The 12,496-nt window shown below is 50.1% G+C and overlaps 1 protein-coding gene and 1 long non-coding RNA gene across 5 annotated transcripts in view; both read right to left on the reverse strand.

Annotated features, from left to right (window-relative positions):
- Window positions 1-12,496, reverse strand: part of Ksr1 (kinase suppressor of ras 1) — a 141,262-nt gene that overhangs the window by 26,493 nt on the left and 102,273 nt on the right. For all 4 annotated transcript variants that reach the window (XM_048366796.1, XM_048366795.1, XM_048366794.1 and 1 more), the window contains exons 3-6: window positions 9,348-9,495; window positions 4,799-5,258; window positions 2,378-2,382; window positions 149-209 (exon numbers count right to left, since the gene is read on the reverse strand). In XM_048366796.1, coding sequence (XP_048222753.1) covers window positions 149-209; window positions 2,378-2,382; window positions 4,799-5,258; window positions 9,348-9,495 — 674 coding nt within the window. The remainder of the gene's footprint in view (window positions 1-148; window positions 210-2,377; window positions 2,383-4,798; window positions 5,259-9,347; window positions 9,496-12,496) is intronic.
- On the reverse strand, window positions 3,865-4,289 carry LOC125366231. Its single transcript, XR_007213821.1, has 2 exons — window positions 4,232-4,289; window positions 3,865-3,952 (listed from the first exon to the last, which is right to left on the reverse strand). It is a non-coding gene; the product is annotated as an uncharacterized LOC125366231 (long non-coding RNA).

The raw sequence follows: 12,496 nt of genomic DNA on the forward strand, positions 1-12,496 counted from the left end.
GCAGATGTCCCTGGGAAGCCTCTGGACTCAGGCTGTCTCACTGGCAGTGTGACCTCAACATGTGCCTCAACCAGCTGGGCTGAACAGGGAATCTTGGCACTCTGTGGGACTCAGGCTATCTCTGTAGCCCTTCCCCACTTGGACCTACCTGTGTGTCACTGAGAGTCCAATGTCCCTTCGTACCATCTGTGGGGATCCATGTTGGAGATCTGCAGAGGCAGAAGCCAGGTTGGGTAAACTGAGGAAGCTCTGCCCGAGATGGTGTGTGCCTGTGACTTTTAGTTCAAGGATCACAGGCCATAATGGGAATGGGGCAATACCTCTCATGCTACAAAGACAAACCAATGTGTATGAAACAGGGACAGGCCAGCCAGAGCAGTGGATCGGGTAGCCACCTTACAGTGGCCTATGCCACATTCATGCAGATTTCTGCTTCAGTAGACAGCAGGCTTGGGAGGTAGAAAATGCAAAGGCAAGAGAAATTCCTGCATCCTCTTTCTCTCATGAACATACAGGTTATGCAGCTTCCAGGGTTTAATTCTGTTTACTCCTTAAGTGGGTGGAAGCTTGATGGTGGTAAAGGACACAGGGCTAACCTAACCATACAGCTCAGCTCATGCTCTTCCAGCCAGCAGACATTGAGGACATTCCTCCACGAGCCACCCTTGCTAGTCTTGAAGGAGGTGAGGACTGGGTGAAACTCCCACAGGGCCAGCCCCACCTGGCACCCAGTAGCCAGAGCCTTTGGAGATGTCTCTGGCATGTTCTTGCTTTGCTGAGAAGGGCCATGGACCTTTGCTTCCCTGGAGGGCTTCCTTAAGAGCAGACTTGGGCAGGTTGTACAGGGACAAGCAGCTGAACATAGACCACCTGAAGCCTAGTCATCCATCACCTGCAGTTCTCTGGCATAATTGTGATAGGGAAGACACTCTTAACTTCCTCCTGAGGGCCACTCTAGCTAGAATCCAAGGTCATTAAAGCATACTTAGTGGCGTGAGCCACCAAAAAGACACTGGGAAGATGAGAGGTCAGCCATTTAGCTCAGAGCATACCCTCTGATTTATAACATCAGCCACAGGTATAGGGGCTGGATAAATAACAAAGAGCACCCCACTCTTTGGTATAGGTAGAGTATAGGCCCTGAAGTCCCAATTGCCTCACTGTGGTCCCTAGGTAGATAACAACTGCAGAATGACAGGGTCATCAGGGCTGTCCTAAGGAGGAAATGCTCTATCAGCCCCCTCCCGCCTTTTTTGTTCATCATGGGGCTCAAACTCAGGGCCTGAGTGTTGTCCCTGAGTCACAACTTCATTTAGGGTTTTCTGGTGGTGGAAATAAGAGTCTCAGGGGGGGCTGGGAATGTGGCTTAGTGATAGAGTGCTTGCCTAGCATGCATAAAGCCCTGGGTTCAATTCCTCAGCACCACATAAACAAAAAAGGCCAAGAGTTGCACTGTGGCTCAAATGGTAGAGTACTAGCCTTGAGCAAAATCAGTTCAGGGACAGTGCCCAGGCCCAGGCCCTGAGTTCAAACCCCTTTTGTTGGCAAAAAAAAAAAAAAAAGAGCTTTAGGGACTTTTCTGTCCAGGCTGGCTTTGAACTGCAATCCTCAGATCTCAGCCTCCTGAGTTTCTGGGATTATGGGCATGAGCCTCCAGTGTCCAGCTCAAGGCTCCTCTTTTCCCCATCCTTCCATGGGTACCTGCAGCAGCTCCCTCCGGGACCAATGCTGTAAAACCCCCTCCTCCTCCCATGATCCTACCCATAACCCCTTCATTCTGTTCAGCAGCAAGGCTTGGCCCTCACTTAGAGAAACTGAGGCATCCCTGGCTTCTACTCAGATGTTAGTGCCAGCAGTCTCCTGCTGCTTTTAGTCATGAAAAGCCCATCAGAGTGGTAGGAGAACCTCTTTGCAGCCTGGAAATTCAAGTGGTGGGAAAGGGGATCCCTCCTTCCCATCCAGGGGGATATGCACCCTCTGATTCAGAGTCATCACCAGGACTGTATCACAATGAGGAGACAGAGGTCTGGGAACCCCCACCAGGGCTCTGAGGGCCCCAACAAGACAGATGGCACCTCCCTCGGGGAGCACTGTTGTACCAGGGGAGCCCTGAGGGCATTGCATGATGGCAAGGTGGAGACAGGGCCCATCTGGTCTTTACTTCTCAGACAGGAGCCATGTGCTGGGCTGAGGCCACCTGTCACTTCAAGGCGACCAGTATCAGAGCTATTTCCTGCAGTGCTTACTAGCCCTCTGCTTTTGGACTATGGAAAGGCCAAGTGAGCTAAGAGAAGGTCAAAGAAATCCACCCCCGATGGGGACAGCAACACATATGTGACTTCCGGCAGCAAAGGGGACGAAAATGAATCACTCTTACCAAACCTGGAGGAGACAAAAGGAGAGAGAGAGGGATTATGTCACCACACTGGCTCAGCCTGTTCCTAGACCATTACCCTGGGGAGGGAAAAGGTCAGGGGCTGAGACAAGGATCAGAGGCCTGATTTGGGACCGGCTGGGTAACTGTGGGAACCCCAGCAATACCTGTGGGATATCTAAACAAGAACCTGCAATGTACACTCTAACAGAAGAGTTTACTTAAACCTTGCCAGCATGGCAGAATTCACCTCATTTCACAGCTGAGAAAATGGAGGCTCATGGAGTCTTCCTAGGTCATGTGACCCATAAGTGGGGGAGCCCTGCCCAGGGTCTAGGCAGGAGACCCTGGAGAGGTTATAGCTGGGCCAAGAGGGAAGAGACAAGCTATGCAGAGCTCAAGGGTGAACTTCAAGAAGGACCAAGTGAGGATAGTTCCTCTGGGGCTGCTGTTATCTCCAGAAATGAAGGAGCTAGAGTCACTTATGTCAGTGCTGGTGGGGGAGAGGGGAGGGACAGACTCAGAACCCCAGGATCTAAGGCCCACCTGCATCGGAGCAAGTGAGTCCAGCAAACAAGATGTCAGGGCCCAAGGAACCCTCTGGACAAGGACTCCTGCCAGGGAAGGAAGCCAGGCATGCCAATCCTCAGGGGTGCAAGGTAAAAGGCACTCAAAGAAAATAGCTTCCTTTCTGTCCTGATCTGTCCATGATCCATGTGACAGGGACAAGCTTTGTATCAACAACAACAAAAACCCCATGATAACATATATGTCCATTAGAAGACAAGTTAAATAAACTGTAAATTAAATTATATGAAAGAGGTTTTCAAAAATGAGTGTTTGAATTGCTACAGGAGTATACACACAGAAATGACACACCATTTGGCTGCTGAAAGGGAGCCAGGAGACTGAGTAAAAATGGTGGAGGATTGGGCCTGGGGATATAGCCTAGTGGTAAGAGTGCCTGCCTCGGATACACGAGGCCCTAGGTTCGATTCCCCAGCACCACATATACAGAAAACGGCCAGAAGCGGCGCTGTGGCTCAAGTGGCAGAGTGCTAGCCTTGAGCAGGAAGAAGCCAGGGACAGTGCTCAGGCCCTGAGTCCAAGGCCCAGGACTGGCAAAAAAAAAAAAAATGGTGGAGGACTACTTTCTCCTGTCTATCTCCACAGAGACAGGACACATGGGCCATGATACTAGCATTTTGTACCATGTGATTGTAATTTACTCAAAAAAATGTGATATAAGTAGTTGTTAAACTGTACTGTTTAAGAAATAAGAACAAGAGACTGGCATGGTGCACACCTATAATCCTAGAAGGCTGAGACAATGGGATCTTGAGTTCGAGGCCAATCTGGGCTACACAGAAAAAAATGGGGGGGGGGAAGGAAAGAAGGAGAGAGGGAAGGAGGGAGGCAAAGGAAAAAAGTCTGAAGATGTTCAGCAACGATATATAGCACACCTGCCTTATTCACTTGCCTTATTTACAGATTTGCTACACATACTTCTTCAAACAGTTATAAAAAAGTTCCTGTGTGTTGATATAAGAACTCAGTCTGTCCTGTGGTGACTATTATCTTCAGTTGTGTTGAACTAAATCCTGAGCATTTATGGTTTCTCCCCAATGGGTCCATATAGGCTTAATTACATACTGTGTGTCAGCAAAAAACAAAACAAAACAACAACAACAACAACAAAAACAACTAACTTCTCCTTTTCCAGATTATTCCTAGTCTGGAAATAAGGAAGAGACTGGCATGGTGGCACAGATCTATAATCCTAGGAGTCAGAAGGCTGAGACCGTGAGATTTTGAGCTGCAGGTAGTAGTTGCTCTACCAGCCTGTGACAAACAAACCTTTGTTGTTTGAAGCCCCAGATACTGGGAGCTGTTTGTCACTGCAGCCTAACCCAACCTACCCTGACTGACAAATAGCGTTGTTTCACATGTACCAAAAGGCCCTATGTGGGGGCTGGGGATATAGCCTAGTGGCAAGAGTGCTTGCCTCGTATACATGAAGCCATGGGTTCGATTCCCCAGCACCACATATACAGAAAATGGCCAGAAGTGGCGCTGTGACTCACGTGGCAGAGTGCTAGCCTTGAGCAAAAAAGAAGCCAGGGACAGTGCTCAGGCCCTGAGTCCAAGGCCCAGGACTGGCAAAAAAAAATAAAAAAAAATAAAAAGGCCCTATGTGGGATTCAGCCTGCATTGTTCATTTGTGTGGGACTGAGAGGTGGAGGTACCTTTTACATTTCCTATATGGGTTGATTTTTCTTTCTTTTTATTTTACAGAGCTGAGGATCGAACTCAGAGCCTTGCACTTGCTAGGCAAGTGCTCTTCCACTGAGCTAAATCCCCAACCCCACTTTTCTTTCTTTTTTTCTGTGCCTTAAGGAGCAGAAAGCTGCAGTGCAAACTCACCTCACCGGGGAGACCTCGTCAATGCGGTTCCCAAGCTGGGACTCATGGGACTTGCTGCGGGTGAGCGTGGGGAAGCCGGGCAGCAGCTGGAAGACCTTGCGGCTGGGTGGCGGGGGCGTCCGGGGTGGCTTCAGCTTGGCATGCCGTCGCAGCTGGGGTGTGGTGGGGGGCGTGATGAAGCTGTGCAGGGCCCGGGGCGTCAGCCGGCCACTGGCGTGCAGAGGGATACAGGTGTCTGAGAAGCCCTCACTGAGGCCCGGGGCTGGGGAGTCAGAGGCTGGCAGAGCAGAGACGGAGATGGAGCGGGGGCCCTGAGTGCTGTTGCTCGTTCTGCCCAGCTGGGCACTCCCTGGGGGCCAGGGCAGGCAGGCAGGGGACAGGGTGTCCACAGATGGCCCCGAGCCACTTCCACGCCGAGCATCCAAGGAGCTCCAGCCTGCATCCTCCTTGTGCTCCCCTCCTGTGGGCCAAAGGGTGAGACAGGACTGGCACTGGGACGACTCTCTGAGGCCCCAACTGTCCAGGGCGGTCAGCACTGTCCATGGTGACCACCTTTCCCAGTGGACAGCTCTGCCTCCTGGTCTTACCTGGCCTGCCCACGTCTTTCACACACCCCAGCACTGCCCATAGCACCCAAGTGACATGAGGCCCGTCAGCACAGTGACCACCTCCACTGTGGAGGGTGAAAGGGGGCCCAGGAAGGCCCCAAAGTGGTGTGGTAACTGATCTTAGGCTAGGAAAGGGAAACTAGAGTGTGACAAGGAAGGAAAGACCTCATTTTTAAGAAAATCCAAATAGCCAAGCATGGTGGTTTATGCCTACAATCCCAGCGTAAGGAGGGGATAGGGAGGAAGGTGAGGAAGGAGGATTGACAGTTCAAGGACAGCCTGCCTGGACTACATAGTGAGACCCTGTCTCAAAGAAACAAAAATAAGTGGAGGGGGCTATGGCTTAAGTGACATAGCACCAGCCTTGAGTAAAAAAGCAGAGGGGCAGCACCTAGGCTCTGGGTTCAAGCCCCAATGCTGGCATAAAAATAAACAACAAAGAAAGAAAATTTAAACATCAACAGAAAATGGGGTCCACAGCCACTCCCTTCTGAAGGAGGAGTGACCTTCATCTGACCTCAGCATGACCCTTTGTCCTAGGCTGCTGAGACCTCAAGGCTTTGAAGGGTTTGAATCCATGGCCTGGCTGGTCCAGTTATTGAAGCTTCTGCAGGGTATAAAGGTAGGAGGCACGGGCTCTGTGTCTCAAGAGTCCAGTAGAGAGATGGACACGCAACACAGCCTGCTGTGGGTCTGAACAGAAAGGGACATGGAGACTCTGCAGGGGAGGTGGAGCCACTACCAGCAAGGGAGCGCTGGCACCTTCTGAGGACTGCAGAGTCCAGTGCTCCTGGGTTAGGACAAGTGGGGGAGAGGCAAATGAAGACGGTCAGGCCAGCTGGGTCAGTCTAGGAAGGGCCTCAGGTGTCTTGCGAGCCTACAGGTTTGAAGGATGGGAGATGCTGGAGGGTGGAGGATGGGCAGAAGACTTCGGGAGCTATGGGAAGGAGGAGGAGCCATTTCTCTTAACCTCATTGGTAGGTAGCAAGGACAGGAAGGGAGACTGACTCAAGATAAAATGGCCTTCCCCATGAGCCCTTTTGCTAGTTGCTGTGTATGTCTGGTCTCCCACACATGCTTCTCTTCTCCCAAGTGTCCCAGTGAGGTCCGTGTGATTCAGAGATGCCACAAGGATGGGCACTGAACTCCTGGACCTCAGTCACAACACTATGCTTCTCTTCCACTGATTTTTTTTTTTTTTTTTTTTTTTTTGGCCAGTCCTGGGCCTTGGACTCAGGGCCTGACCACTGTCCCTGGCTTCTTTTTGCTCAAGGCTAGCACTCTGCCACTTGAGCCACAGCGCCACTTCTGGCCATTTTCTGTATATGTGGTGCTGGGGAATTGAACCCAGGGCCTCATGTATACCAGGTAAGCACTCTTGCCACTAGGCCATATCCCCAGCCCCTCTTCCACTGATTTTAATACAGTGGAACAGCTTTTGAGATAATGAGCTCTCTGTCATCAGAGGTGGCTGAACCTAGCTGACAAGGTGCTGCAAGGGGATGTCAGCCTTCTCAATTCATTAAGGTTTCGTTGTGCATTCCACCCCACTGCAAACACCTCTCTTCCCACTTCTGCGTAGAGAAGTTATGTTCTCAAGTTAACTGGATAGCCGAGACAGCCCTTGTGTCCTCATGCTGCTGGCTACTTAGAACAATAGCCCTGAATAACCTTCAGCTTATATACTAGTCTATGGGGGGGCATTGGGTGTACAATTGTTCCTTATGGGAAAAGAACAAGTCCCATGAACCTGGGGACAAGTTTGCCACCAAAAGAAGAAAGTACTGAATTCTCCAAATTGCCTATTTTAATTATCTTTGCTTAGGGTCAGCTCAGGGATGGTAAATGGGACTTGACGTACAGGCAGTATCAGGGGCCACTTGCATAGACTGACTAGTAGAGGAGTTCATGGATTGATTAGTGATGTCTGCTTCAGATGCAGGATTAGGAGTATCAGTAGGAATCACTCTCTGCGCACCAGCACAGATGGCTATCTTTCAGTGATCTTTCTTAAAACCCAGAGGCCACAAGGAAAGTAATTTCAACATTTTCCATCTCTCCTCGGGCCTGAGATTTGTTCTTTTTTAGAACATCTAAGCATGTGACCTTAACTCATTGCATCTTCACAACAACCCTATGACAGAGGGGCTGCTATTGGTCCCATTGTACAGATGAAAAACCTGAGGCACCGTGTTCCCATGGGTCCTAACTGGTCAGTCATACAGAGGTCGGATCCACAGCTTATCTGCCACAGGGCCACGCTCACCATGCTCTGTTGGGGGCAATAAAAATGCTCTGAAGGCATGATCCTATAGAGGGAACATTGCAGTCTCTAGCAGGCACTACTGAAGTACATCCACAGCTAGGCAGAACCAAGGCCTTCATTGTACACTGCGATGGGGCCCAGTGTCTCCAAGCTCCATTTAGGTTCCTCAGGTTGAGATTGAATGAAAGAGAAGGAACCTGGAAAAAGTCCCTTTCCCAGGACTTCCTCCTGGGCACAGTGGAAATGTCTGGTTTCTTTGAAACCAGAAGAAACTGGCTGTGCCCTGTGCCAGGTGTGGGGACTCAGACAGCTCACTCAACACTGCCAATGCTCAGGCACTTTGAGCTATACACCATCTCTTCCAAGGCTTCCGCCAAAGGGTGTGCCAAATGCCTGGCACACAGCCATGCTTAATAAGTTAGTGATTTCCCTATCTTGGCACCTGGGATGGAAAGGCAGAGGCCTTTGTAAGTTCGGTGAATTACCATCACTTGCCAGCTGGCTCCTCTACAATTCTTTAACACCCAGCTATAATAGAGGGAGGGTTGTAGAGTGACCCTCAGAGATGCCAGCTTGGGAAGTTAAGTCCAACTTTTCACTGTAGGGAAACAATTCAACCAACGTTGGAGTATGAGTCTGATGGTGATCCTGGCTCTGCTACTAACTGCTGTGTCCCTGGCCACACCCCTTGCCCTCTCTGGGCTCAAATCCGCCCTGTACAATGTGGCTGATCATGCCTCTGTCATACTTAACTCCAGGATCTGCCAAGAAGCCTGAGTGGCAAGATTTTCTGAACAGAGTGGAACTTTCTACACTGAGTTCCATGTGTAGATGGCTTCATACAGTGGAAAATTAAAATCTAATCCTCTTGGGGGGGGGGGCCGTGTTGAGCAGAACATAAGCCTTGGTGCTTTCCTTAAGCCTCAGGCAGCTGGAGGTAATAGGGAGCTCAGATAATTTATCAGGGGCCTAATTCCATTCATTAGACTTATTTAAATGTCATATCTGAGTGGGAGAAGGAGCGGTAAGCCAGGCATTTGGAGCTACTTCCATGGTAAGATTTACAGAGCTTGTGAATAATTCCCAAGGAGCCATCGTGATGCCAGAACTACAGTCTGTCTGGGATGGAAGTGTGCTCACTCAGCTGAAAATCCGCATAATTTTTCTAATCATGCTTGGCTCAAGCTAAGCCAACACTAGCACGTGCCTTGTGAGCACAGAGCCCAGCCTGCTCCTGGGGTGGGGACGGTAGCAGGAGGGGGGAGGGCTGGAGTGTGGGGAGAATGGAATGCAGGAAGCTGGTAGAGGGCCCAGATCCAGCACACAACACACAACACACAACACACACACACACACACACACACACACACACACACACACACACCCCTTCCTGCTGCAGGAAAATCATAAAAGGTCCTGCTGGGGATTCTTCACAATGGCTAAAGCTTCCCATCAGACTGGCCAGGTCAATGTACATGGGAGCCCTGAGGATTCTGGGAGATGTCCCTCAGCCAGGGCCCAAAACACACTTCCCGAGCCATGTTAACCTTTACCAGCTGTCCCCAGAAACCCAGAGCCAGACTCGTCCTGTTCCACTGCCCACCTCCCAGAGCATATGTCAGGCCTGGAAAGACAGGTGAGGATAAGGCCCGGCTCAGGGGAAGGTCCTACATACCCAGGCCTGTCACCTTCCGCAGGCACGTGAGGGCTTGCTGCAGGCGGCTACACTCCTCTGCACTGGCCCCCCAGCGCCGCAGTGTCTCCTTTGCCTTGGCTTCGTCCATCTCCAGCAGAACGTCCAGTGTGAAATTTCGGGGGATCTCCTTAGGGGAACAGAGGGAAGACAAGAAGCAGGGTGAGCTGCTACCGGGTCCCAGCACCCACTGCGGCCTCTGGCTGGCTGGCCAGCCTCTCTGTGCTGAGTGGCAGGGGCCAGCTGCAGGCTGGGCTGGCCTCCGACCAGAAGCCACCACTTGTCTGAGGACACAGGACATTCACATCCCAACCCCCAGTGCTCCCAAAGACAGCAGCTGAAGTGGAGAGACCCTCTTCATTCAGGATGGGAGGAAGAAGAAAACACCAGAGAGGTATGAACAGGACATATGACCTCTCTAGTTTCTTTTTATTTCTTGGTAGAGAAAAGTTAGGAGTCATGACAACTTTTTGGAATGCTAAGTACTTTAAAGCTAGGTTTTTACAACTTTGTAGATTTCAAATAAAACTGGCATGAGAGAGAGAGAGAAAGAGAGAGAGAGAGAGAGAGAGAGAGAGAGGAGAGAGAGAGAGAGAGAGAGAGAGAGAGAGAGAGAGAGAGAGAGAGAAAGAACACCCTCGCCAAGCCCAACAGAGGTACTCTCTCTGATTCCTATTTAAATGGAGTCAGGACAGATCATTGGGCCCATATGACACCTGAAAAGAGAGGCTCAGAGAGGTTCTTCACAGAGGAGATCATCCAGGTACAAAGGAGAGAGGAGCTGACAGAGTGTTAAGGTGGCCTTGATTGTTGTCCCCTGGTGTCTTTCGTGATTATATTATGTGGCAAAAGGAAAATAGTCCACATGGCTAAAAGTAATCATCAGAGGCCTTTCAAAGCCAAGCATTTCCTCCAATTGGTAGTGGGAAGTCAGGGATTCCAAACATACCAGCAAGAAAACGGGACCTCAGATCTACAGTCATGTTAGCGCTTAGAGAATGACCCTCTTCCTCCCTCTACATAGGGTATGTTTTGGCATACTGGGCAATTTGACCTAAAGGAAATTAAAGAGGTCTTAAAGCAAGTTCAGAATCTAAGTCCCTCTCACCTGGCCTGGTTTCTCCCACCCAACAGCTGGGAGAGGTTCTCGCTTTGGAATCGGCTGCATGAAGAGCCGCCTGCTGCTGACACAACCCCTGCTCTGCCCCACCTGGAATCCCAGGTGCCTAGCTTGGAACTGGGGCTCTCAGCAAGCTTGCCCACTACAAGAGGACATTAGACTCTTGAGCTCATTTGAATTCCAATTTATCTCTGGGACCACTCGTTCCCCTAAGCATTGCCAAGGGCCTCTCAAGTATCTGAACTCCCCATTCCCCCTCTCCCCTACAGAAAAAGGGATGTGTGAGGTCAGCCGTTTGGGGCTGGTAAGCACCACATGGTTGCACCTGTGCGAAAGTTCATGCATCATCTACTCGTCTTGTTTTAAGCAAATTCACCTTTCACTCCTACAGCCATAAAGGATCAGGATGCTGCCCACAACCTAAATGAGGCTGAAGTACATTCTTCCCCTTATTTGGCCTTGAAAGATCCTAAACAAGGAAGGGGATGGGGTGCATGCAAGAACTGAATCCTCCACCCACCTCCCACCAACAGAGCTATGAGTGATGCTTTACGTTTGTTATGTAGTAGTAAAAAGGAATACAAAGAATGAACATGTAAACTGGGCTTAACAGACCTCTAAGCTGGACTCTTTCCCTTTGTCAAGGAGGTACACCCATGCCCGGCATAGACACGAAGCACAGAGGATGCTGTCCCTGGCCTCCAGGGCTGGCGTCCCAGTCTGTGCATGGAGGAAGGGGTCACTGCAGTGAATAATCAGTAATCACAGAGAGTGTGACGAGCGACACACACACACACACACACACACACACACACACACACACAGAGTAACTTCACTGTCAGCCCACTTACAATGCCATAAACCTCTTAGGCTCAAGAATCAAAACTGAACTAGCCAGGTGCTGGTAGGTCGCACCTCTGTAAATCCTAACTACTCAGAAGACTGAGATCTGAATATAGAGGTTCAAAGCTAGCTCTGGCAGGAAAGTCTGTGAGACTCTTATCTCCAGTTAACTACCAAAAAAGGAGGGGAAAATACTAGAAGTGAAGCGGTGGCTCATGTAGTAGAGTGCTCGCTTTGAGAAAAAGAAAAAAAAAAAGTTCAGTGACAGTGCACAGGTCCTAAGTTCAAACCCCAGGGCAGGCACACACAACAGGCACACTTGTGCACACACACAAATATACACATATGTACAAAAACAGAGGGCAGGCAGGGTACTAGGCAAGAGAGTCATCCTGGGACCATCCTGAAGCTAGAGCTGCCTGGCCTCTCCAGGACAGGCTCAACCTCTCAGTATATCACTGTGTAAATAACACATTCAAATGTCGGTGAAATCAGAGTGCTTTGCCCAAAAGATTATTACCATCTTTTCTGTGACTGCTCCACTGACTAATCCCATGTCTGCAAAGCTGGAGTCTTGGGGCAAGGACCATCCAGTCCCCATGGAAGGTGTGTGATAGTCATCTATCCACAGTCCCCAAGCTGGGAGAACAATGATGCCACACATGCAAACCTTGGGCAGGCCTTGGAAGCAATGGGACTGGCAGGGACCAGGTACCTGAGTATCTTTTTATGGAGAGACAGGTGCTTCTACTGTGGACAGCAGCAAGAGGGCAATGCTCACTCCCCTCAGTCCTCACGCAGTGCTAGGGGGGGCAGGGGAGGCGTGGCAGGGAACCAGATCTTCAGGTAATGAAATCTGAGATTTTATTTTTGTGTGGTTGCTTTATACATAGAGTTAACTCATTCAAATTGGTGAAGAGAAAATAAATCCCACCCATGGTTACACAGAGCCAGGATGAAGATCCTGAAAGATGGGAGACCTTGTAAGAAGAAATGGAATGCTCTAAAGCTTTGTCGTGAAAGGCAAATGGGGAGTGCCATCATCCATCAGTGAGTACTTGGGGTGACCAGGCCATTCAGAGAGCCATGAATTCTGGACATGAAGTGCTCAGCTTTCTGACTCCCATGACAGACTTAAGTCCCAAAATGAACGAGGGGGCTGGGAATA

Source organism: Perognathus longimembris, chromosome 17 (assembly GCF_023159225.1).
Source record: "Perognathus longimembris pacificus isolate PPM17 chromosome 17, ASM2315922v1, whole genome shotgun sequence".
NCBI lineage: Eukaryota > Metazoa > Chordata > Mammalia > Rodentia > Heteromyidae > Perognathus > Perognathus longimembris.